Source organism: Oncorhynchus clarkii, unplaced genomic scaffold (assembly GCF_045791955.1).
Source record: "Oncorhynchus clarkii lewisi isolate Uvic-CL-2024 unplaced genomic scaffold, UVic_Ocla_1.0 unplaced_contig_707_pilon_pilon, whole genome shotgun sequence".
In the NCBI taxonomy this organism is placed as follows: domain Eukaryota; kingdom Metazoa; phylum Chordata; class Actinopteri; order Salmoniformes; family Salmonidae; genus Oncorhynchus; species Oncorhynchus clarkii.
Window position 1 is genome coordinate 1 of NW_027260892.1, and position 24,292 is coordinate 24,292.

Consider the following 24,292-nt stretch of genomic DNA (forward strand, 5'->3'; position numbering starts at 1 on the left):
AGCTCTTGACTTTACAAGGTGGTGAAACACAGACTCAACTAATCTTGTTCATCTCTAAGGACACTGTACTGTACATGTACATGACTGCCAATAGAGTAGAGTGGGTGACTGCCTGGTCACTCAACCCTCATGGACGTCAATTGCTTTATCGTTTTACTGTCCTGATAGCAGCCAAGAGAAGAGCAGGGTAGGTGCAGAAAGAGATTATTGTCATGATCCATATCTGAAGTGTTGACAGAATGAGGATGATCATACTGTTAGGATAAGTGCAGATTGTACAAGTGTTGTGTATTATGGGACGATCAACCCTCTGAAAGTGTGAAAGATCTAGCTGATATTTTCCTGATGTTTACATAGTCTTTAGTGACAGTAGGCCTACCCATTTGGTGCCAGGTAGTTACCAAATACTGTATATTGAATTCTTGAATGTTTGTACTAGAAAGTATATATTGTTACCAAATAATGAAGTTAAATAAATGTACATGTCTTCAATGTCAATAAATAAGAACAATTATAATTAAGATCCTATTAAATACCAAGTTAGTACGAGTAGAAGTGCAACAAACCTTTTAGTAGGCTACAGAGTACCCACCTTGGCTAGTCCTGCCCCTATCATCCCTCCACACATCTGAGCCAGTATGTAGGGGACCAGCAGTATGATGTTGAGACCCCCGATCAGAAACACAGACACAGACACTGCTGGGTTGAAGTGGCCCCCACTGCAGAGAGAGACATGGAACAATTGAATTACCCTAATACATTTTAATTAAGTTGTTTTATTTTAAACAGTTCACAATAGTTTTTTATATGAGGCACATCCTTTAGAAAACAAAACAAACTATTTTAAATATAGAGGCAAGTAGCAACAATAAAACCATATTAAGAAAAAATGCTAATGTAGATTGCCTCATCAAAATGATACAAGTGTGATTTTAAAATCCTGTTGTGCATTGTAATGATCTATTGTAGGCTACTTTGAAAGCACAGTCATAAAACTTCAAGTCAATGCTGATCAACAGATCCATTACAAGTCTTCATTTTTGCAATGCTTTTACACAATCTGTTATGCATCAACATGCTGCATGTTGAAAGCCTAGGAACAGACTCTTCTGTTGCTCTGCTAACATTTGAAAACCTGAGCATCAACTTCCCAGCCTAGTCCCAAAACCTATACCATGTCATGGCCAGAAAAGTTGGCTATACAGCCAGCACAAACAGATCTAGGACCAGGTTATCACCTTCCAGCCTCTCACCACCCACCCCCAGAGGGGCCCCCAGCCTTACCTGATCTCCCCCAGCACGGCGATAACGATGCCCAGGGCCAGGCCGTGTGCCAGGGCCGGCTGCAGCCTTCCGGTGCCCTCTGTGTTCTCGATCACAGACAGACACCCCACAAAGATAAACAGAGATGAACCCAGCAGCTCTGCCAGACAGGGCTGGATATAACGTTGGAACGCATCCCTGAACGACTCGGTACTGCTGTTTCCATCTGTGGCTGGATCTGGACCTTTCCCTTCTGGCTGGATCACATTGATGTCCAGGTCCCAGAGCTCGGTCTTAGACTCATAGAGAGCCATGGTGTTGGGTTAGACTGTGTAAGGCTGGAAACAGCCCATGGGTTGTTAGTGCTCTTAAGTCTAGAGGTTACGCAAGAGTGCTGATAAGGAATAAGAAGGGAGGAGGAGGGGTGAGGTGGATGAGGAGGAGGGAGGTGGAGGAATGGGAGGAGGAGGTGGAGGACCGAAGACAAGGAGGGAAGTGGAGGTGAGGGGCGGAGGTGGGGTGAAGATAGCGGAGGGGGAAGTTGATAAGAATGGTCCAGATAGCTGGGCAGAAAAATGCTACCAGATCATCAAACATTGAGACAAAATGCAAGAAATGTTCAGATATTGTTCGCTTAAGTGATTACCGTTAAATGCAATACTTTTGATTTAACTTCAAACATACTTGTCAGGACTTTGTATGGATAAATGAATCAATCAAAATGATTTCCCCATGACTGTTATTATGAATAGTATTATGAATACTAGTTGTGAAATGAATAGCTTACATTTAAATATACATTATGCAGTTAGAATACAGGGACAGAAACCCTGCTTCTGCAGATAGAGCTATTGCCTAAAATACAATAGAAGTACAGCATAGAGGCTCTGTGTCACGTCTTAAATGTATGTAGTTCTGTCCTTGTGCTGTTCTTGTCTATTCATGTTCTGTATTATGTCATGTTTCATGTTTTGTGTGGACCCCAGGAAGTGTAGCTGCTGCTATGGCAACAGCTAATGGGGATCCTAATAAAATACCAAAATGATGAGTGTGTTATAGAACACATGGACAAGCCGCCTCATTATATGACTGTCTATATAAGTTGTCATTCTACATAACTACTGAATTACCATCAATCCACTTGTATATCAGTGTAGGCTGCTGAGGGGGGGACGGCTCATAATAATGGTTGGAATGGCGCAAATGGAATGGCACCAAACACATGGCAACCATGTGTTTGATGTGTTTCATACAAATCCACCTATTCCGCTCCATCCATTACCACAAGCCCATCCTCCCCAATTAAGGTACCACCAACCTCCTGTGTTGTATATGTAATGTGACTGAAACATATCTACATAATAATTAGAATAACATATTACGATAACAGTCTTTTAAATATACAGTGCCTTGCAAAAGCATTCATCCCCCTTGGCGTTTTTCCTATTTTGTTGTTAAAAATGTATTTTTATTTGGATTTCATGTAATGGACATACACAAAACAGTCCAAATTGGTGAAGTGAAATGAAAATGAGACTAAAATTGAGCTTTTTGGCCATCAAGGAAAATGCTATGTCTGTGTAAGGTGTGTATAAGGGAGGCAGAGTGAAATAAATAGTCGCATTTGAATTCAGTTCCACAAATGACATACATGAAAAATCAACGTGCCAAAATAACACGGAAACAGTAATAAAGTATAGCGCCAGACAAAACACCATCTAACAATAAACAATTACACACAAAGACAAGTAGGGGAACAGAGGACTAAATACATTCAGTATGATTAGGGAATGAAAACCAGGTGTGTATGGAACAAGACAAAACAAATGTAAAGATGAAAAATGGAGCGGCGGTGGCTAGAAAGCCGGTGACGTCGATCGCCGAACGCTGCCCGAACAAGGAGAGGAGCCGACTTCGGTGGAAGTCGTGACAGTCTGGCACAAACCCAACACCTCGCATCACCCCAAGAACACCATCCCCACAGTGAAGCATGGTGGTGGCAGCATCATGCTGTGGGGATGTTTGTTCATTGGCAGGGACTGGGAAACTGGTCTGAATTGAATGAATGATGGATGGTACTAAATACAGGGAAATTCTTGAGGAAAACCTGTTTCAGTCTTCCAGAGATTTGAGACTGGGATGGAAGTTCACCTTCCAGCAGGTCAATGACACTAAGCATACTGCTAAAGCAACACTCGAGTGGTTTACAAGGAAAGTTTTAAATGTCTTGGAAAGGCCTAGTCAAAGTCCAGACCTCAATCCAATTGAGAATCTGTGGTATGACTTAAACATTGCTGTACACCAGTGGAACCCATCTAACTTGAAGGAGCTGGAGCAGGTTTGCCTTGAAGAATGGGCAAACATCCCAGTGGCTAGATGTGGCAAGCTTCTAGAGACATACCCCAAGAGACTTGCAGCTGTAATTGCTGCAAAAGGTGACTACAAATTATTGACTTGGGGGGGTGAATAGTTATGCACGCTCAAGTTTTCTGTTTTTTTTTTGTTGCCTTATTTCTTGTTTGTTTCACAATAAAAAATATTATACATCTTCAAAGTGATAGTTGTTGTGTAAATCAAATGATACAAACCCCCCCCAAAATATATTTTAATTCCAGGTTGTAAGGCAACAAAATAAGAAAAATGCCAAGAGGGGTGAATACTTTCATAAGCCACTGTACTTTTAGGTTATAGGTTTCATATAGAGCTATGAGTTTTCCTGACCACCTTATGTATAAATAGAATCTGGAGGTTTTCCTGGTCATGTCACCGGGTTAGGAAAAACTCCTGGCCCTGTTCATATGCCATCAAATAATGTTCATCCTGCTTTTGAATACAAGGTCAGAAAATATAAACCTCTAAATTATACCACCACATACCATAAATGATAATATTATGCCTTAATAAAATAAAGGTCAGGTGAGAAACATAATTTTCTGGGAAACAGCAAGGACCAAAACAATGGATGTAGTGTTGGCTCAATGTTAAATGGTCTAATCATTTGACATTGATATTAACCTCATAACTTGTTGATCTTTCCTGATACTTGTTTGTCTTTCCGTCTTGGTGGGGGAGTTATAGTGTATTGAATGTAATGACGAAATATGTAATCTTAGGCACAAATATTTCACTTCCTAGAAGGGAGAATTTCACGTGATAGGATGAACGCTTTCCACCACACATCAAGAATGTGACTTGAGTCTGAGTCTTTTCATTCCTGAAGTATATTTTGTCCTCCAATAAGACTGTAAGAATGGAAACAGCTTTAATAAAAAAAATAGCATTTAATTTAAAAGTCACATTATTCAACCAAATTTCTATGAAACTGTGGGCACGTCTTCAAAGATCCATTTCAACAACTCAAAAAACAAAGGTATGTAAACAAATATCATTATGTAACATCGCTGAACTTTCCCTCTTAAAATAAACTATCCCATTGAAGGAAGACATTCAATTACAAATAAGTAAATACCTTCAAACTCTTCACTTTTTGAACCAGAGTTGAATTTTCTGATTCATACTTAAATGACCAATTCATTGATTTATCTGACAGTTAATCTTTAATAAAGTTGACAGGTAAGTTGATTGATAAAAATGTGGTTGTTATAGCTTTACCCGAGCAGCACCTGTGGAGTGTGCCTCTTGTATAGTAACAGTACTTATCAACTACTATAAGGCTGAAGAGCCCCACCACTTGGACATGACCCCTGCTCAGAAACAACACGAGCCTGTCTGACAGGGGAACGTTGATAGTTAAACTGGCACTTTGGGCTCCATTGGAAATGAATGGTCTAGCTCTGTTATTATGGCGTTATCACGTAATTGAGCGAATGAAAAGCCATATCCAAACAGTAAAGAAGAGTGATGTTTTGTATTTCTCTGGACATTTCTAGGTATTTTTCGTCAATCTGAAGTAGACCGGCGGTTGCCTAGAAGACCAAGAAGCCAACTGTACCACTAGCTGTCCTTCAACACCACCAAAGGGTGGCGCTCTGTTCTGTAGTCTTAGACTAGAGCTTTTAGTAGGCTATACCCTCTTTATTAGAGCCAAGTACCACATCATATTTCCGAGTTTGTCTTATGTGCGAACCACCCTCTTCATTGACTGAACTGTTAATTGTTTTTTATGCATCAACCTAAACTTCTGTTTCTGTTTTCTATATGGGTTTTATCAGCCAAGTAGGCCCAGGCTTACACATCAAATGACCATCTAATTATAGACCTGAGGCAAAAACAGCAATCATGTGTCAGACTAAACCAGACAATTACACATCTGATTTTGATCAAACAATCTTGAAAGGGAATGCAAATCAAATAGATGATGGACTGTCAGTGGATTATCTGTGCTAGCCGTTTCAATCTGTAGGTTGTTTCACTTGATAAGGTTGTGGATGAGATACGCCATACGCCCACACCACATCATGAAGAGAGGAGTGGGGGGAGGACCACATAGGGTCAGTTATAATAAATACCTTGAACGTCAGAATGGACCTGAACTCAGTGACCACGACCACAGTGGCAGATTACCGACAACTAACAGAATTTAAGTCAATTTAATAAGACAATTAAAGTATTTAATAGATCATGTAATACAAATGTAAGTGTTACATTTTTTTGGTATGTCAATAGAATGATGGCTGTTACCATTAGTTAAGGACCCTGGAACTAAACATCTCCCTCTGCAACTGGATCCTGGACTTCCTGAAGGGCCGCACCCAGGTGGTAAGGGTAGGCAACAACACGTCTGTCACGCTGATCCTCAACACTGGGGCCACTCAGGGCTGTGTACTTAGTTCCCTCCTGCACTCCCTGTTCACCCACGACAGTGTGGCCAAACACGACTTCAACACCATCAATAAGTTTGCTGACGACACAACAGTGGTAGGCCTGATCACCGACAACGATGAGACAGCCTATAGGGAGGAAGTCAGAGACCTGGTAGTGTGGTGCCAGGACAACAACCTCTCCCTCATTGTGAGCAAGACAAAGGCGCTGATCGTGGACTACAGGAAAAGGCGGGCCGAACAGGCCCCCATTAACATCAACGGGGCCGATGTGGAGCGGGTCGAGAGTTTCAAGTTCCTTGGTGTCCATATTACCAACGAACTATCATAGTCCAAACACACCAAGACAGTCGTTGAGAGGGTACGACAACATCTTTTCCCCCTCAGGAGACTGAAAAGATTTGGCATGGGTCCCCAGATCCCCCAAAAGTTCTACAGCTGCACCATCAAGAGCATCCTGACCGGTTGCATCAACGCCTGGTATGACAATTGCTTGGCATCTGACTGTAAGGCAGGGTAGTGCGTACGTCCCAGTACATCACTGGTGCCAAGCTTCTTGCTATCCAGGACCTATATACTAGGCGGTGTCAGAGGAAAGCCTAAAATATTGTCAGAGACTCCAGTCACCAAGTCATAGACAGTTTTCTCTGCTACCGCACGGCAAGTGGCACCAGAGCTCCAATCTAGGACCAAAAGGCTCCTTAACAGCTTGTAAACATTATTAAAGTGACCAGTGTTCAATGACTCTACGGGTATAGGGCAGCTCTCAGGTGCAGGGTTGAGTACCTGGTGGTGGCTGGCTAGTGACAGTGTCCTAAGGGGCTACGTCCCCCACAATGTGAAAATACATGATTCATATCATTTTCTGTCTATTGCAATGCTTTTAAAATACAAATGTCTGCATATGGGCATGCTTTGTTTCTTGTCAAAGTCAATGAAGACAAATGCACATTCAACACTCATTCTGTGAGAAGGCATGCTATGCATGTCATGGAAATAGCCACAAGGGAGCAGCAGAACACTGGAAATGACAGCAGACATTGAAGGCTCCAGGTATTACCCCCCAAGCATAGATCCAGTATCAGCTCACCATACCTACCTCAATCCATACAACTGATGAATGACAGGGTGGCAATTTCCATTGATTCCATCCATGGCCATATGAAACACCTCATGAAGTTCACATCAAGAGGTTTGTTAGACTTATACATACATACTATTAACAGTAATTAAAGTTCAGTCACCATGTGGCATTCATATCACTGCACTGTAATAACACATTTGTTGTAACATAACATTTTAAAATCATTATAAGAACATTGTAATAATATATTGTATGGCCATAGTGCTCTTTATTTAATGACTTGAGAGTATGATTTTGTAAGCCTGACTTCCTAGTCACTGATTAGAAACATTGTTTACATCATGTTGAGCACATCCCTGGGTGGACATAATGGCATTACCAATTTCAAAAAGCAAAAATGTCCATAGAGAAATAGTTTCACTGACCCCTACTGTAGCCAAGGTATTGTAAGCCTATTGTGTGCTGCTGTTGAATCACATAGGTGGATAAGCCCTTTTAAACCTATAGTAAACCGCGTGACAGTTAGAAAGCCGTTAATGCATCGCAAACCATTCGCTTTACACATTGTTTTGTCCGTTTTTTTCGTACTCATAATTGCCCATTATAAGTGTGTCACTTCGACAGGGTTGTTTTACCAAGGTATCACATGTCACTCACTAGCGGGCCATGTAGGCTAGCCTACAGTAGGGAAGTGAACTGCACTTCCTCCTTTTACACACCACTGTTCAGCACAGCATTTGGGTTATAGGAGTAGCCCACAAAGTGAAAATGGAAAGAGCGAAAACTGAACGGGGCTGTGTCCTGTAATTGCCTATTCACTTTGTAAGAGGAAAAAACATTGCGGGGAATGACAATCGATTCTTATTAGAACGCTCCAACAACACCTATTCAGCGACGAGCAGCAGTCAACGTAACATTTTCAGAAATACAATGGCAGCGACCTAGGTCAACTTCTGGACTTGCTTTCTAAAAGGATCAAAGAGGGGGCCTTGCAACTTTTTGAAACTTGTTGGATACGGTGGAGCAAGGACGCAAACATGAAGAAACAGTTTAATCGCATGAAACAGCTCGCCAACCAAACAGTTGGAAGGTAGGCAAAGTATTTTGGATAAATAAAAGTGTAGCCTACTATTATTTAGTGGGCTCAGGCGGCATTTTCTTTTGCAGTGTTGCAGTCATTGCTGTCATTTTATTTTATTTTGTATGTAGTTAGGCTACATTGTAGTTACATTGTAACTTTGTAGTTACAGTGTAGCCGCTGAGACAGGTTGGCAGTTGTAATTGTGATGGTATGACCAAACTGTCACTAACCATGTTATGATACATATCTCCCTATCACAAATCGTTCTCCTGACCATAGCCAGCCTCTGTGAGTTTTATCTCATCTCAGTGGGCTGTGTCAGAAGTGTTGGGCCACATATGAGTGCTCAAGAATGGATTGATACCAATTAAATGTGATAATATAAGAAAGATATGCCTAACATAAGAACTTTTACAATTAATAACTTTTATAATGAATACATGAACGTGTAATTAAAAAGCTTATAGTGACAACCTGATGTGGATATGATGTCTGAATAGTTTGCCTGACAAATGTTAACTTAATGGTAGGCTACATGCGTCCTATATGGATTGATTTGTTAGGCCTACACGTGGTGTGGGAAGAAAGTAAACATGGTGGTCTAACTAGTGGTCTAACCAAATGGTGGTCTAACCATGATGTAATTAGTGTATTGTGGACAACCCCGCCCTGTGCAATTGGGTTCTGGACTTCCTGACGGGCCGCCCCCCCAGGTGGTAAAGGAAGGAAACAACATCTCCACTTCGCTGATCCTCAACACTGGGGCCACAAGGGTGCGTGCTCAGCCCTCTCCTGTACTCGCTGTTCACCAATGACTGTGTGGCCATGCACGCCTACAACTCAATCATCAAGTTTGCAGACGACATAACAGTAGTGGGATTGATTAGCCGCAACAGCGCCTCTTCAACTTCAGGAGGCTAAAGACATGTGGCTTGTCACCTAAACCCTCACACACTTTTACAGATGCACAATTGAGAGCATCCTGTCGGCTGTATCACCGCCTGGTACGGCAACTGCACCGCCCACAACCGCAAGGCTCTCCAGAAGGTGGTGCGGTCTGCACAACGCACCACCAGGGGCGAACTATCTGTTCTCCAGGACACATACAGCACCTGATGTCACAGGAAGGCCAAAAAGATCATCAAAGACAACAACCACCCGAGCCACTGCCTGTTCACCCCGCTACCACCCAGTCTCTGCTGATGTCCACTGAGCTAAATATTTCATATTTGAGATTCTTTCCTGAATGCATTTGAGCCAATCAGTTGTGTTGTGTTGTGGTATACAGAAGATAACCCTATTTGGTAAAAGATCAAGTCCATATTATGGCAAGAACAGCTCAAATAAGCAAAGAGAAACAACAGAGGAAGAGGAACATTTCAAGAACTTTGAAAGTTTCTTCAAATGCAGTCACAAAAACCATCAAGCGCTATGATGAAACAGTCTCTCATGAGGACCACCACAGGAAAGGAAGACCCAGAGTTATCTCTGCTGCAGAGGATAAGTTCATTAGAGTTACCAGCCTCAGAAATTGCAGCCCAAATAAATGCTTCACAGAGTTCAACAGACACATCTCAACATCAACTGTTCAGAGGAGACTGTGTGAATCAGGCCTCCATGGTCAAATTGCTGAAAAGAAACCACTACTAAAGGACACCAATAAGAAGAAGAGACTTGGTTGGGCCAAGAAACACAAGCAATGGACATTAGACCGGTGGAAATTTGTCCTTTAGTCTGGAGTCCAGATTTGAGATTTTTGGTTCCAACCTCCATGTCTTTGTGAGACACAGTGTGGGTGAACAGATGATCTCTGCATGTGTATTTCCCATTGTAAAGCATGGAGGAGGAGGTGTGATGGTGTGGGGGTGCTTTGCTGGTGACAATGTCAGTGATTTATTTAGAATTCAAGCCACACTTAACCAGCATGGCTACCACAGCATTCTGCAGCGATACACCATCCCATCTGGTTTGCATTTAGTGGGACTATCATTTGTTTTTCAACAGGACCCAACACACCTCCAGGCTGTGTAAGATCTATTTGACCAAGAAGGAGAGTGATGTAGTGCTGCATCAGATGACCTGGCATCCACAATCCCCCGACCTCAACCCAATTGAGATGGTTTTGGATGAGTCGGACCACTGTGTGAAGGAAAAACAGCCAACAAGTGCTCAGCGTATGTGGGAACTCCTTCAAGACTGTTGGAAAAGACATAAAGTGAATAGGCTGTTATTTGGGATACACACAGTGTAGACCGACGTGCATGCTGCCACCCACTTTTGGCAGAACTACTCTACTCTCACATTCCTGTGGGCCTGCTGCCAGTGGGACTGCCTGGTAGGCCTACCAAACAAAAGACTTTTCACAAAAACAGTTGGCTGAACACAGGAGTTGCATGAGGTGTGATTTATGCAGAAGTTTGTTGTGAATCTATGAGTATCACAAACTAAAAGAATGAACATCTCAAACTAAAAGTAGTTTTGATGAGAGTGGTGAAGAGAAACCGTTTGATCAATGCAAAAAAGTATGTATTACGCATACCTACATGTAATATAGTGACCAGGGAAACAAAACTCAAAATAATACTAATACATTTTACCCCTAACTTTTACCCCTAACTTTTAACCCTATCTTTTAACCCTAACTTTTTGCACAAAACAAAAAAGATTTTTCCGGAGTCGATGGGGACAATGTGGAGGGTGGTGTACTAATGGTGTAATGATTCATATCAATCTTCCCTCTGTATGCCACCACCCTGGTGATGAGGGCCTCTCTGTCTGTCTCCGGAAAGGACAGGCGGGCCAGGCTGGGGCACGGGGGGGTTTTATTGAGTAAGCATTTCCATGCTTGGTCAGCCAGGAGACAGCATGGTGTTGTGGACGTCACTGAGCTACACTGGCGTAAATAAAAAAGGAGGAAGGAACCACTGTTTGGGTTTAGTCGGTGTTTGGGTGATATATTGGCACGTTAGCAAACCGTGCCAATATATCCTCCAAACACCGGCATTGAGGGCATTATCACTTCTATACAATGGGTTACCAACGTATTCAAATAATTATGGACATATTTTCATTTCCCCAAAATATTTTTGGGGAATTTATTCATACTATTTCATCCTTCCACGAGATATAGTCCCGACACAAACTAAGTTTGCTGGTTGTTCGTTCTATCAGTTTGGTTGCCAGAGACACGACCCAGTCGCCAAGTCTTTTTGTACTGTATCTGTGTACGCGACCCAGTCGCTCATTCTAAATGTTCCAAATGCAAACGTTCTTATCCCTTGATTGCTAGCTAACCAACTATGGCTAATTTACAGTCACAGCGAACAGGGCAGCCAGAATAACAGCAAAGTAGCTGCATTTCCATTTGTTTACACTGTTTTCTAGTGACATTTATTAGGATACGTCCATAACAATGAGCTAATCTAGGTCCAAAATGCTCCTTAACAGCTTCTACCCCCAAGCTATAAGACTGCTGAACAAGTAATCAAATGCCCCCCCCCTTTATTTTTACACAGCTGATTTGATACACGATTTCGCCTGGCATAGAAAATGTGCTCTCTCATCAGGACACTGTTGTTCAGAGGAGCTAGCCAACAACACAGCTAACACAATTGCAAACTAGGTGCATTTAGTCTGTTTATCTGTATCCTTTTGACATTTCTTTGTATATAGCCATAAAAATGATGCCAGCTGATTCATAATTTGGAATGGCTGAGGAAAGCTGTCTGCCTGTCTGTCTCGTCCCGACTTCCAACACGTTCATTACTATGGGACAGCTGGAGATCAAATTTCATTATTGAAATAATGTTGCAAATGTCGGAGAGAGAGACAACAAGGTTTATACAAATCTCCGCTGTTGAAAACCAAATGCTAGTCTAAAAGAAATGTGAGATAATATCTAGATGCTTTTAATAGTGGAAATCAAGTTTATAAAGTGCCTGGATGGTCTGATGAGAAAGTGGATTGCGCAGTGAGATGGAACAGAGTAAAGGAGCATTTCAACGTCATAGTTTATCCGATGGTAATTTGTGGACACCTGCAGGAATGACACCTGCAGGAATGGGGTTTTCTCCAATCAGCATCCCGGATTAGATCCACCGGTTGTATAATGATTCATACTGTAGACTCACTTCCAACCCTGTGTCTTTATAGTAGTGCTATAAGCCTTACAAGAGAAGCTAGTCATTCTGTTCTGGTACTGTAGTTACAGTGCCTTGCGAAAGTATTCAGCCCCCTTGAACTTTGCGACCTTTTGCCACATTTCAGTCTTCAAACATAAAGATATAAAACTGTATTTTTTTGTGAAGAATCAACAACAAGTGGGACACAATCATGAAGTGGAACGACATTTATTGGATATTTCAAACTTTTTAAACAAATCAAAAACTGAAAACTTGGGCATGCAAAATGATTCAGCCCCTTTACTTTCAGTGCAGCAAACTCTCTCCAGAAGTTCAGTGAGGATCTCTGAATGATCCAATGTTGACCTAAATGACTAATGATGATAAATACAATCCACCTGTATGTAATCAAGTCTCCGTATAAATGCACCTGCACTGTGATAGTCTCAGAGGTCCGTTAAAAGCGCAGAGAGCATCATGAAGAACAAGGAACACACCAGGCAGGTCCGAGATACTGTTGTGAAGAAGTTTAAAGCCGGATTTGGATACAAAAAGATTTCCCAAGCTTTAAACATCCCAAGGAGCGCTGTGCAAGCGATAATATTGAAATGGAAGGAGTATCAGACCACTGCAAATCTACCAAGACCTGGCCGTCCCTCTAAACTTTCAGCTCATACAAGGAGAAGACTGATCAGAGATGCAGCCAAGAGGCCCATGATCACTCTTGATGAACTGCAGAGATCTACAGCTGAGGTGGGAGACTCTGTTCATAGGACAACAATCAGTTGTATATTGCACAAATCTGGCCTTTATGGAAGCGTGGCAAGAAGAAAGCCATTTCTTAAAGATATCCATAAAAAGTGTTGTTTAAAGTTTGCCACAAGCCACCTGGGAGACACACCAAACATGTGGAAGAAGGTGCTCTGGTCAGATGAAACCAAAATTGAACTTTTTGGCAACAATGCAAAACGTTATGTTTGGCGTAAAAGCTGAACACACCATCCCCACTGTCAAACATGGTGGTGGCAGCATCATGGTTTGGGCCTGCTTTTCTTCAGCAGGGACAGGGAAGATGGTTAAAATTGATGGGAAGATGGATGGAGCCAAATACAGGACCATTCTGGAAGAAAACCTGATGGAGTCTGCAAAAGACCTGAGACTGGGACGGAGATTTGTCTTCCAACAAGACAATGATCCAAAACATAAAGCAAAATCTACAATGGAATGGTTAAAAAAATAAACATATCCAGGTGTTAGAATGGCCAAGTCAAAGTCCAGACCTGAATCCAATCGAGAATCTGTGGAAAGAACTGAAAACTGCTGTTCACAAATGCTCTCCATCCAACCTCACTGAGCTCGAGCTGTTTTGCAAGGAGGAATGGGAAAAAAATTCAGTCTCTCGATGTGCAAAACTGATAGAGACATACCCCAAGCGACTTACAGCTGTAATCGCAGCAAAAGGTGGCGCTACAAAGTATTAACTTAAGGGGGCTGAATAATTTTGCACGCCCAATTTTTCAGTTTTTGATTTGTTAAAAAAGTTTAAACCTATCCAATAAATGTCGTTCCACTTCATGATTGTGTCCCACTTGTTGTTGATTCTTCACAAAAAAATACAGTTTTATATATTTATGTTTGAAGCCTGAAATGTGGCAAAAGGTCGCAAAGTTCAAGGGGGCCGAATACTTTCGCAAGGCACTGTATATAGCTAGTCATTCTGTTCTGCTACTGTAGTTATATAGCTAGTCATTCTGTTCTGCTACTGTAGTTATATAGCTAGTCATTCTGTTCTGCTACTGTAGTTATATAGCTAGTCATTCTGTTCTGCTACTGTAGTTATAAAGCTAGTCATTCTGTTCTGCTACTGTAGTTATATAGCTAGTCATTCTGTTCTGGTATTGTAGTTATATAGCTAGTCATTCTGTCCTGGTACTCTAGTTATAAAGCTGGTCATTCTGTTCTGGTACTGTAGTTATAAAGCTAGTCATTCTGTTCTGTTACTGTAGTTATGAAGCTACTCATTCTGGTACTGTAGTTATATAGCTAGTCATTATGGTACTGTAGTTATATAGCTAGTCATTCTGTTCTGGTACTGTAGTTATAAAGCTAGGTATTCTGTTCTGCTACTGTAGTTATAAAGCTACTCATTCTGTTCTGGTACTGTAGTTATAAAGCTAGTCATTATGGTACTGTAGTTATTTATATAGCTAGTCATTCTGTTCTGGTATTGTAGTTATATAGCTAGTCATTCTGTCCTGGTACTCTAGTTATAAAGCTGGTCATTCTGTTCTGGTACTGTAGTTATAAAGCTAGCCATTCTGTTCTGTTACTGTAATTATGAAGCTACTCATTCTGGTACTGTAGTTATATAGCTAGTCATTCTGCTTCTGTAGTTATATACAGTGGGGCAAAAAAGTATTTAGTCAGCCACCAATTGTTCAAGTTCTGTGTTGCCCAGCAACAGCCCCAAAACATCACTGCTCTAGAGAAGATCTGCATGGAGGAATGGGCCAAAATACCAGCAACAGTGTGTGAAAACCTTGTGAAGACTTACAGAAACCGTTTGACCTCTGTCATTGCCAACAAAGGGTATATAACAAAGTATTGAGATAAACTTTTGTTATTGACCAAATACTTATTTTCCACCATAATTTGCAAATAAATTCATAAAAAAATCCTACAATGTGATTTTCTGGAATTCTTTAACAATTTTGTCTGACATAGTTGAAGGGTACCTATGATGAAAATTACAGGCCTCTCTCATCTTTATAAGTGGGAGAACTTGCACAATTGGTGGCTGACTAAATACTTTTTTGCCCCACTGTAGCTAGTCATTCTGTTCTGGTACTGTAGTTTATATAGCTAGTCAATCTGTCCTGGTACTGTAGTTATATAGCTAGTCATTCTGTTCTGGTACTGTAGTTATAAAGCTAGTCATTCTGGTACTGTGGTTATAAAGTTAGTCATTCTGTTCTGCTACTGTAGTTATAAAGCTAGTCATTCTGGTACTGTAGTTATAAAGCTAGTCATTCTGTTCTGCTACTGTAGTTTATAAAGCTAGTCATTCTGGTACTGTAGTTATATAGCTAGTCATTCTGCTACTGTAGTTATATAGCTAGTCATTCTGTTCTGGTACTGTAGTTTATATAGCTAGTCATTCTGTTCTGGTACTGTAGTTATATAGCTAGTCATTGTGTTCTGGTACTGTAGTTATATAGCTAGTTATTCTGTTCTGCTACTGTAGTTATAAAGCTAGTCATTCTGGTACTGTAGTTATAAAGTTAGGCATTCTGGTGCTGTAGTTATAAAGCTAGTCATTCTGGGGTGGGGGGGTTGGAGGATGGGTTTAAAACTCAACACACCAGAAGTCCATTGCTGTCGGGGTCGGCAACAGGTAGCCCGCGGGCCAAAACTGGCCTGCGAGGGATTCAGTTTATTTTATTTTATTTTTGAGTATAAAAAGACTGTAAAACCACCAAGAATTCAGCTTAATATTAGTTTAATTTAGGAATTAAGTTCCTAAGAGACATATGTGATTGGGTCTCAATGTAATTCAAGGTATGAATTTATTGTTAAAAGAATCGTCCCATAGATGAGTATACCAGTATTAATTTAGGCTTGATTAGTTTTACTGTAGATATGTTCACATAACACTGAACGAAGACTTTTAAAGTGTCGTTTCCAGTGAATGAATTAGGGTCTTTGTATTTCACCAGAGTGGTAAAGCTGTAGAACACCTCCCTCACTGTGCCTATGGTCTGGTGAAAGACTGCTGGAATACTCATCATGTCTGTGATACAGTAAATCAGAGATTGTAATGTAGTTTGCAGACCTGAGTCAATGGGAGGTCACTGTGTGTGTGTGTGTGTGTGTGTGCTTGCGTGAAGGGGGTGTATGTGTTTTGTGTGTGCGTGTGAGTAGCTTACAAGTGTGTGTTTTTGTGTGTGTATTTGAGCACACTCGTGTATGTGTTTATTTAATATATATTTGTGTGTATGCGTGGGATTGGCCTACACGTGTGTGTGTGTGTGTGTGGAGGGGGGGGGGGTGTACTTGTGTATGTGTGTGAGTAGCCTATGTTTGTGTGTGTGTTTGTACACCAGTGCATGACTGTTTATATTTATCTGTGTATGTGGTGAGCCTATATGTGTTACAGGTTAGCATAGTGATAAGAGCATCAGCAGTTATTTCCTACACTTGTCAAATTGCAGCAGTATGTTACTGGCTAATGTGGTCAGTCTGTTTTGCATTCCTTTCCTCCATATCTTAATTTCTGTTACTAAGCTTAAAGTATGTGTAGTATACTGCAATAATAACACTGTTGCTATGTATTATCTCTGAGGACAAAGCAGCTCTGAGAGACAGTACTGCATCACCAAATATGTAGACCACAGTGTACAGTTGTTGAATATGTAGATCACAGTGTAAAGAGGTCTACATATTGGTATGGTATGTCCCTCCTATGAGATGAATAGGCTTGATTAGGTCTTTGCTGGTGCATGACTGCTGCACCACCAAGCCCACAACCCCTCAGTTTATCCATAACCATGTTGCCCTGAGGCTTTGAAACTTACCCCCAGAATAGAGTCTCTTCAGCAGACACTGGCTAACATGTTCCAGTGACTGGATAGATAGATAACCAACCTGATAGACAGAGAGCAAGGGGTTCCTGTTTAGAAGCTTGACAGAGAGTCTCTGTAACAAAGCCGTGGGGCTCAATACGTGGATAAGGTAAATAAAGAGGAAGAGATGTCTTTCTAACCCAAGTCTATATGTAACCATTACTCAGCATATTAAGATGGTAAGCTGATATGAAGCTAAATTGAATGACCTAAGAAGTGGATGTATGGGGTGGTTGTGACTCTGATGAGTCGATTGGTCTGATCTTTCTACATATGTTTCATTTCTTATTCAGTGTTATAGTCTCTCTTCTCCCAGGGTCCTGACTGTAGCAATGCAATCAAGATGTCTATTCTTAGAATAATGCCTGCTAGCTCAATGCAGTTATTCTAGCTCAAATCAATGCTAATTCATTATAGATTGTTTTGCTCCGCTCTTAGCCTCCTACCTCCCCAGGCCAACCAATGGCCATGTCTTCTCAGTAACGAGATACTTTACTGCATGGTCTGTGTGGATATTCTGGTTTGAGCTGTCATTTGTCTGGTCTAGATGATATCAGGGCTTGATTTATGTGGCCTTTACAGATTAAGATATATCCATCCCTTGTCTCTCTGGTTGATTTTAAACTTCACCAATTAAAGGGATGGTTCAGCGATTTAACAAAAAACTAAGTGTAGATTTCAGTCACTCCTTGTCCATAGACTGCTTTCAAGGTAAAGGAGCAAACATGTAAATACGTAAAATCGCTGAACTATCCATTTTATACAATTCTGCTACTTTCAGTGGGATAGATCATAGACACAGTTTCTATTTGGTGTACTGTATACCAGCGGTACCATTTACAGTAAAGCAGGGGCTTGGTACAGTAATGTGCAGGGTATAGTAAGGTATTATTTCAGTGGGTTACAACAGTATTAGGTAATAGATGTTGTGTGTGTGTGAGGGGGTTAATTGATCCCAATGAGCATTACTGTAGGTTGTTGGCCCAGACTCCATTAAGAGGAGAGGGCCCTCTGGGGAAGATGGTGTGTGTGTGTGCCTGTACCTGCACACGTGTGAGTGGTGTTACGCACGCCTATATGAAGAGGGAACGCAACACCCTGCTACAACTAAACTCTCTGTGAAGTAAAAAAGGTATGGACTGTAGGTGCGAGTAAGGATGACAACAGGCAGAATGTGGTACCGTTTTACAAGGACTTTATTCCTGTACACGGTAATATGGGGAAAAGGGCTGGACGGAACCAAAGCAAAGAAAGTAAATCTCAAAGCCCCCCCCTCTCCTATCTTACCTGCCTACCCACTACTTACCTAATTTAACACCACCTGGTGCCCTAACCAAAATACAGGGAGTGGTCCACCCAGGTCTTACCTAGTGTGCCTAGACAGTGAATATACTACGGGTATATGTATGCCCGCGGACCTCTTGCCTAAGCACTCCCAAGGTGCCTTCCCCTTCTCCCCTGGGAACAAATGAAACAGAATATTAAACAATTTTACAAACAAACTGAGAAACAGAGGACATCAAATAACCATCATATCTAATGTTGATGAAGTTCGCCCCTCATCATGAGCTGTGAGCTCTGAGCAACAAACTCACAGAACATACCCACTCTCAGCATTGAACTCCCAGCAAAATCAACCTCTAGCAAAAACTCTCTATCACAAACAATCGCTCAGCAATGACCTCAGCAAAATCTCTCTAGCAAAATATCTCTCAGCAATCCCTACCTCCAAAATCTCTCAGCAATCCCTACCTCCAAAATCTCTCTCAGCAATCCCTACCTCCAAAATCTCTCTCAGCAATCCCTACCTCCAAAATCTCTCTCAGCAATCCCTATCTCCAAAATCTCCCTCCTGAACAGAACACTGGCTTTTATATAGCTTCAGAATGAATGTAACTGGAGACAGCTGTGTCTTGACGAGGGGGCGGGGTCAGCTCTCCAATTAGCCCTGGAGTCGACCAATCAGCTGCTTGAGGGATTATGGAAGCCATTTCCTGAAATAAAACACATGCAAATACACAAACTACAACACATAAACTGGGGAACGTAATAGTGGGGAGGACCTAAGTTTCTGTAGCCATCCTGCCGGCTCAGCAGTATCAGAACCCTCTAAATGGTGAGCTAATGATCACTTCACTATCAGAACCCTCTAAATGGTGAGCTAATGATCACTTCACTATCACAACCCTCTAAATGGTGAGCTAATGATCACTTCACTATCACAACCCTCTAAATGGTGAGCTAATGATCATTTCACTATCACAACCCTCTAAATGGTGAGCTAATGATCACGTCACTATCAAATCCCTCTAAATGGTGAGCTAATGATCACTTCACTATCACAACCCTCTAAATGGTGAGCTAATGATCACTTTACTATCACAACCCTCTAAATGGTGAGCTAATGATCACTTCACTATCACAACCCTCTAAATGGTGAGCTAATGATCACTTCACTATCACAACCCTCTAAATGGTGAGCTAATGATCACGTCACTATCAGATCCCTCTAAATGGTGAGCTAATAATCACTTCACTATCACAACCCTCTAAATGGTGAGCTAATGATCACTTCACTATCACAACCCTCTAAATGGTGAGCTAATGATCACGTCACTATCAAATCCCTCTAAATGGTGAGCTAATGATCACTTCACTATCACAACCCTCTAAATGGTGAGCTAATGATCACTTCACTATCACAACCCTCTAAATGGTGAGCTAATGATCACTTCACTATCATATCCCTCTAAATGGTGAACTAATGATCACGTCACTATCAGAACCCTCTAAATGGTGAACTAATGATCACGTCACTATCACAACCCTCTAAATGGTGAGCTAATGATCACTTCACTATCAGAACCCTATAAATGGTGAGCTAATGATCACTTCACTATCAGAACCCTATAAATGGTGAGCTAATGATCACTTCACTATCAGAACCCTATAAATGGTGAGCTAATGATCACTTCACTATCAGAACCCTATAAATGGTGAGCTAATGATCACGTCACTATCAAAACCCTCTAAATGGTGAACTAATGATCACTTCACTATCACAACCCTCTAAATGGTGAGCTAATGATCACTTCACTATCACAACCCTCTAAATGGTGAGCTAATGATCACTTCACTATCAGAACCCTATAAATGGTGAGCTAATGATCACTTCACTATCACAACCCTCTAAATGGTGAACTAATGATCACTTCACTATCAGATCCCTCTAAATGGTGAACTAATGATCACGTCACTATCAGAACCCTCTAAATGGTGAACTAATGATCACGTCACTATCACAACCCTCTAAATGGTGAGCTAATGATCACTTCACTATCAGAACCCTATAAATGGTGAGCTAATGATCACTTCACTATCAGAACCCTATAAATGGTGAGCTAATGATCACTTCACTATCAGAACCCTATAAATGGTGAGCTAATGATCACTTCACTATCACAACCCTCTAAATGGTGAGCTAATGATCACTTCACTATCAGAACCCTATAAATGGTGAGCTAATGATCACTTCACTATCACAACCCTCTAAATGGTGAGCTAATGATCACTTCACTTCCCAACACACTCTAGGTCTGTCTTTTGTTAAGTGCTGGGAAAATCTAGTGCCGGGACCACCACTCCACTGGATTTAAGGGAACTGTGTGTTATTACAGATGTAGGGATAGGTCTATGGAGAATATTGGCTGTTATTTCTTTCCACAGTGAATGATGGTGTTACGATTGGTAGGCTGTGTTTCCCAAAAGGTGGATCAGGAAGATCAATATGGGTTTCTCTTGCACCTGATTCGTTGTTGCTGAATGCTAGATTGCGTCGACGAACAGTTTTCGCTTATTGGGTCTCAAGAACATTTGAATGGCTTTAAGTCTGTCACAGTGCCAAGAAAACCCTTGAAACCACAGCTGTATGGGATAATGCATTTTGGTTTTGGAATAATGTCAGTAAACTCTCTACTCCTCTCTCTCCTCCAACATACTAGTTGACTGGTGGGTATTACATGTTTGAGACATCAACAGACCTCTCACCTCCTGCTGTTGCCATAACAAAGGCTGGAATTCAGGAAACAGGAAGTGTGTGTTCTAACAGGGGTAGGATCTAACAGGCCCTTTCCCTGGAAACAGCCACAGGCAGAGGTGTGGAGTGTCGGTGTGTATGAGTGAGTTAGGTCTACTTGTGATGTTTGTTGTGCAGGGTAGTCCAGGGTGAGTTTCCTGAAAGCTTTCTTTCTCTCGTCGACCCAGGCCCAGACCACTCATAGCATAGCAGAAAGTATTTTGTTGCTGTAGGGCTGCCGGCTGCGTTGTCTAGAGAAATAAAGTGCAATGTTAGCTATGACGTTACCTATGACTCTAATCAGTAAGACAGGCTAGTCTTCATTACCTGTCGTAGTATTGGCTCAGAGATGGAGAAGTAGAGAGAGACACTATTTACTCGGACAATCTCTGTTCATTCTCTTTCCACTGCAACTTTACTCTTGCTAAGTTGAAATAAAGTGGAGTTGCAGGCTTACAGCACCACTACAGTACCACAATAGTTCACGTATTAAGTATTTCAGTCACTCCTGGAATTGCATAGTTGTTTTAATCAGTAGAGAAGTCTTATAAACTGTGAGAGAGTGTGATCTGGCACAACTCTGACACAGGCCCTGCACTACAGTTAGGCTCAGTTGGCCTTTCCATACCATACGATATCTTAAATACCACCATGTTGCAGGTAGAAATACATAGAACTGTATAGAACTGACACCATTTTCTATTCTTTACAACTGAGAAGTGTTTCTGTAGCCTGGTTGAACCAGACTGAACGCTGCACTCACCATTGTTTCTGGTGAGCGCACAGTTCAGTCAGGTTTAACCAGGCTAGCATTTCTGATCTACACACTGCACTTCTACTGGAACTCTCTGTAATGAATACGCCCTATTATGTCTGCCTATCTGACCTTTGACCTCTTATGTGTTTTCCTTCACAGAGCCGAGAAGACTGAGGTGCTGAGTGATGACCTTCTACAGGTGAATATTAGTATTCTGTCTCCTGCTTCCACTTTATATTCAGTCACAGCAGCCTTAGACACTGTCAAGTCAAATGCAACCATTAACATACAGTATGACTTGTGTTGACTGGGTGTAACGTGATGACTTGTGTTGACTGGGTGTAACGTGATGACTTGTGTTGACTGGATGGAACATGTGATGACTTGTGTTGACTGGATGGAACATGTGATGACTTGTGTTGACTAGATGGAACATGTGATGACTTGTGTTGACTAGATGGAACATGTGATGACTTGTGTTGACTGGATGGAACATGTGATGACTTGTGTTGACTGGATGGAACATGTGATGACTTGTGTTGACTGGGTGTAACGTGATGACTTGTGTTGACTGGATGGAACATGTGATGACTTGTGTTGACTAGATGGAACATGTGATGACTTGTGTTGACTGGATGGAACATGTGATGACTTGTGTTGACTGGATGGAACATGTGATGACTTGTGTTGACTGGGTGTAACGTGATGACTTGTGTTGACTGGATGGAACATGTGATGACTTGTGTTGACTGGATGGAACATGTGATGACTTGTGTTGACTAGATGGAACATGTGATGACTTGTGTTGACTGGGTGTAACGTGATGACTTGTGTTGACTGGATGGAACATGTGATGACTTGTGTTGACTGGATGGAACATGTGATGACTTGTGTTGACTAGATGGAACATGTGATGACTTGTGTTGACTGGGTGTAACGTGATGACTTGTGTTGACTGGATGGAACATGTGATGACTTGTGTTGACTGGATGGAACATGTGATGACTTGTGTTGACTAGATGGAACATGTGATGACTTGTGTTGACTAGATGGAACATGTGATGACTTGTGTTGACTGGATGGAACATGTGATGACTTGTGTTGACTGGATGGAACATGTGATGACTTGTGTTGACTGGGTGTAACGTGATGACTTGTGTTGACTGGATGGAACATGTGATGACTTGTGTTGACTGGATGGAACATGTGATGACTTGTGTTGACTGGATGGAACATGTGATGACTTGTGTTGACTAGATGGAACATGTGATGACTTGTGTTGACTGGGTGTAACGTGATGACTTGTGTTGACTGGATGGAACATGTGATGACTTGTGTTGACTGGGTGTAACGTGATGACTTGTGTTGACTGGATGGAACACGTGATGACTTGTGTTGACTGGATGGAACATGTGATGACTTGTGTTGACTGGATGGAACATGTGATGACTTGTGTTGACTGGATGGAACATGTGATGACTTGTGTTGACTGGGTGTAACGTGATGACTTGTGTTGACTGGATGGAACATGTGATGACTTGTGTTGACTGGGTGTAACGTGATGACTTGTGTTGACTGGATGGAACATGTGATGACTTGTGTTGACTAGATGGAACATGTGATGACTTGTGTTGACTAGATGGAACATGTGATGACTTGTGTTTACTGGGTATAACGTGATGACTTGTGTTGACTGGAAGGAACATGTGATGACTTGTGTTGACTAGATGGAACTTGTGTTGACTAGATGGAACATGTGATGACTTGTGTTGACTAGATGGAACATATGATGACTTGTGTTGACTAGATGGAACATGTGATGACTTGTGTTGACTAGATGGAACATGTGATGACTTGTGTTGACTGGGTGTAACGTGATGACTTGTGTTGACTGGATGGAACATGTGATGACTTGTGTTGACTAGATGGAACATGTGTTGACTAGATGGAACATGTTATGGGAGTAACGGGAGTAATTTAATTTAGTGAACCTGTGATTGTTTCTGAATTACATAATGCATTGCCTTGTAAACTTGGCAAGACAAGTTGGCTAAAGCAGAACCGTTTGTTTCAAGCCGTGTTATCAAGTTCACAGTCTACCTCCATCTTCATAACCCCTCCTAGCAGAGAGAGATGCAACATGAGTCATTTAGTGATGAGGGATTTAGTCAATGTACACACACAGAAACACATCCTGTCTATTTTTGGTAAGAAATCTTGACTCTGGTCTTGAAACAAGGCTGTTGGCAAGGGTTTGTTGTTGTGTCTGGTTTTCAGTGATGCGCTGCCAGGTGCGATGTGTGAGAAAGACGGTTAACATGTTTTTCCAATCAGAACAGACCGTGGCAGCTTGTTTTACTCCAGAACACATACTGTGTCCATGATGTGCCAGGGAGAACAACATGGCAGCTGAATAAAGTGGCTGAGTGTATGTTAACTGAGAGGAGGAGAGAGAGAAAGTATGTTAACTGAGAGGAGGAGAGAGAGAGTGTATGTTAACTGAGAGGA

The 24,292-nt window shown here is 41.6% G+C and overlaps 2 protein-coding genes across 2 annotated transcripts in view; one reads left to right on the forward strand and one right to left on the reverse strand.

The window, feature by feature from the left end:
• Nucleotides 1-592: 592 nt before the first annotated feature.
• LOC139402142 (aquaporin-8-like) lies at nucleotides 593-1,577 on the reverse strand (the record flags this gene model as incomplete). The annotated part of the gene is made up of 2 exons (XM_071146223.1): nucleotides 1,285-1,577; nucleotides 593-719 (listed from the first exon to the last, which is right to left on the reverse strand). Coding segments are annotated over exons 1-2 (420 nt in total), but the record flags the coding sequence as incomplete, so codon positions are not given.
• A 6,264-nt stretch (nucleotides 1,578-7,841) lies between these two features.
• Nucleotides 7,842-24,292, forward strand: part of LOC139402140 (rho GTPase-activating protein 17-like) — a 60,477-nt gene continuing 44,026 nt past the window's right edge. Inside the window, exons 1-2 of the mRNA XM_071146221.1 lie at nucleotides 7,842-8,218; nucleotides 21,944-21,983. Of these exons, the coding sequence (XP_071002322.1) occupies nucleotides 8,166-8,218; nucleotides 21,944-21,983 (93 nt within the window). The 5' untranslated portion in view covers nucleotides 7,842-8,165. The remainder of the gene's footprint in view (nucleotides 8,219-21,943; nucleotides 21,984-24,292) is intronic.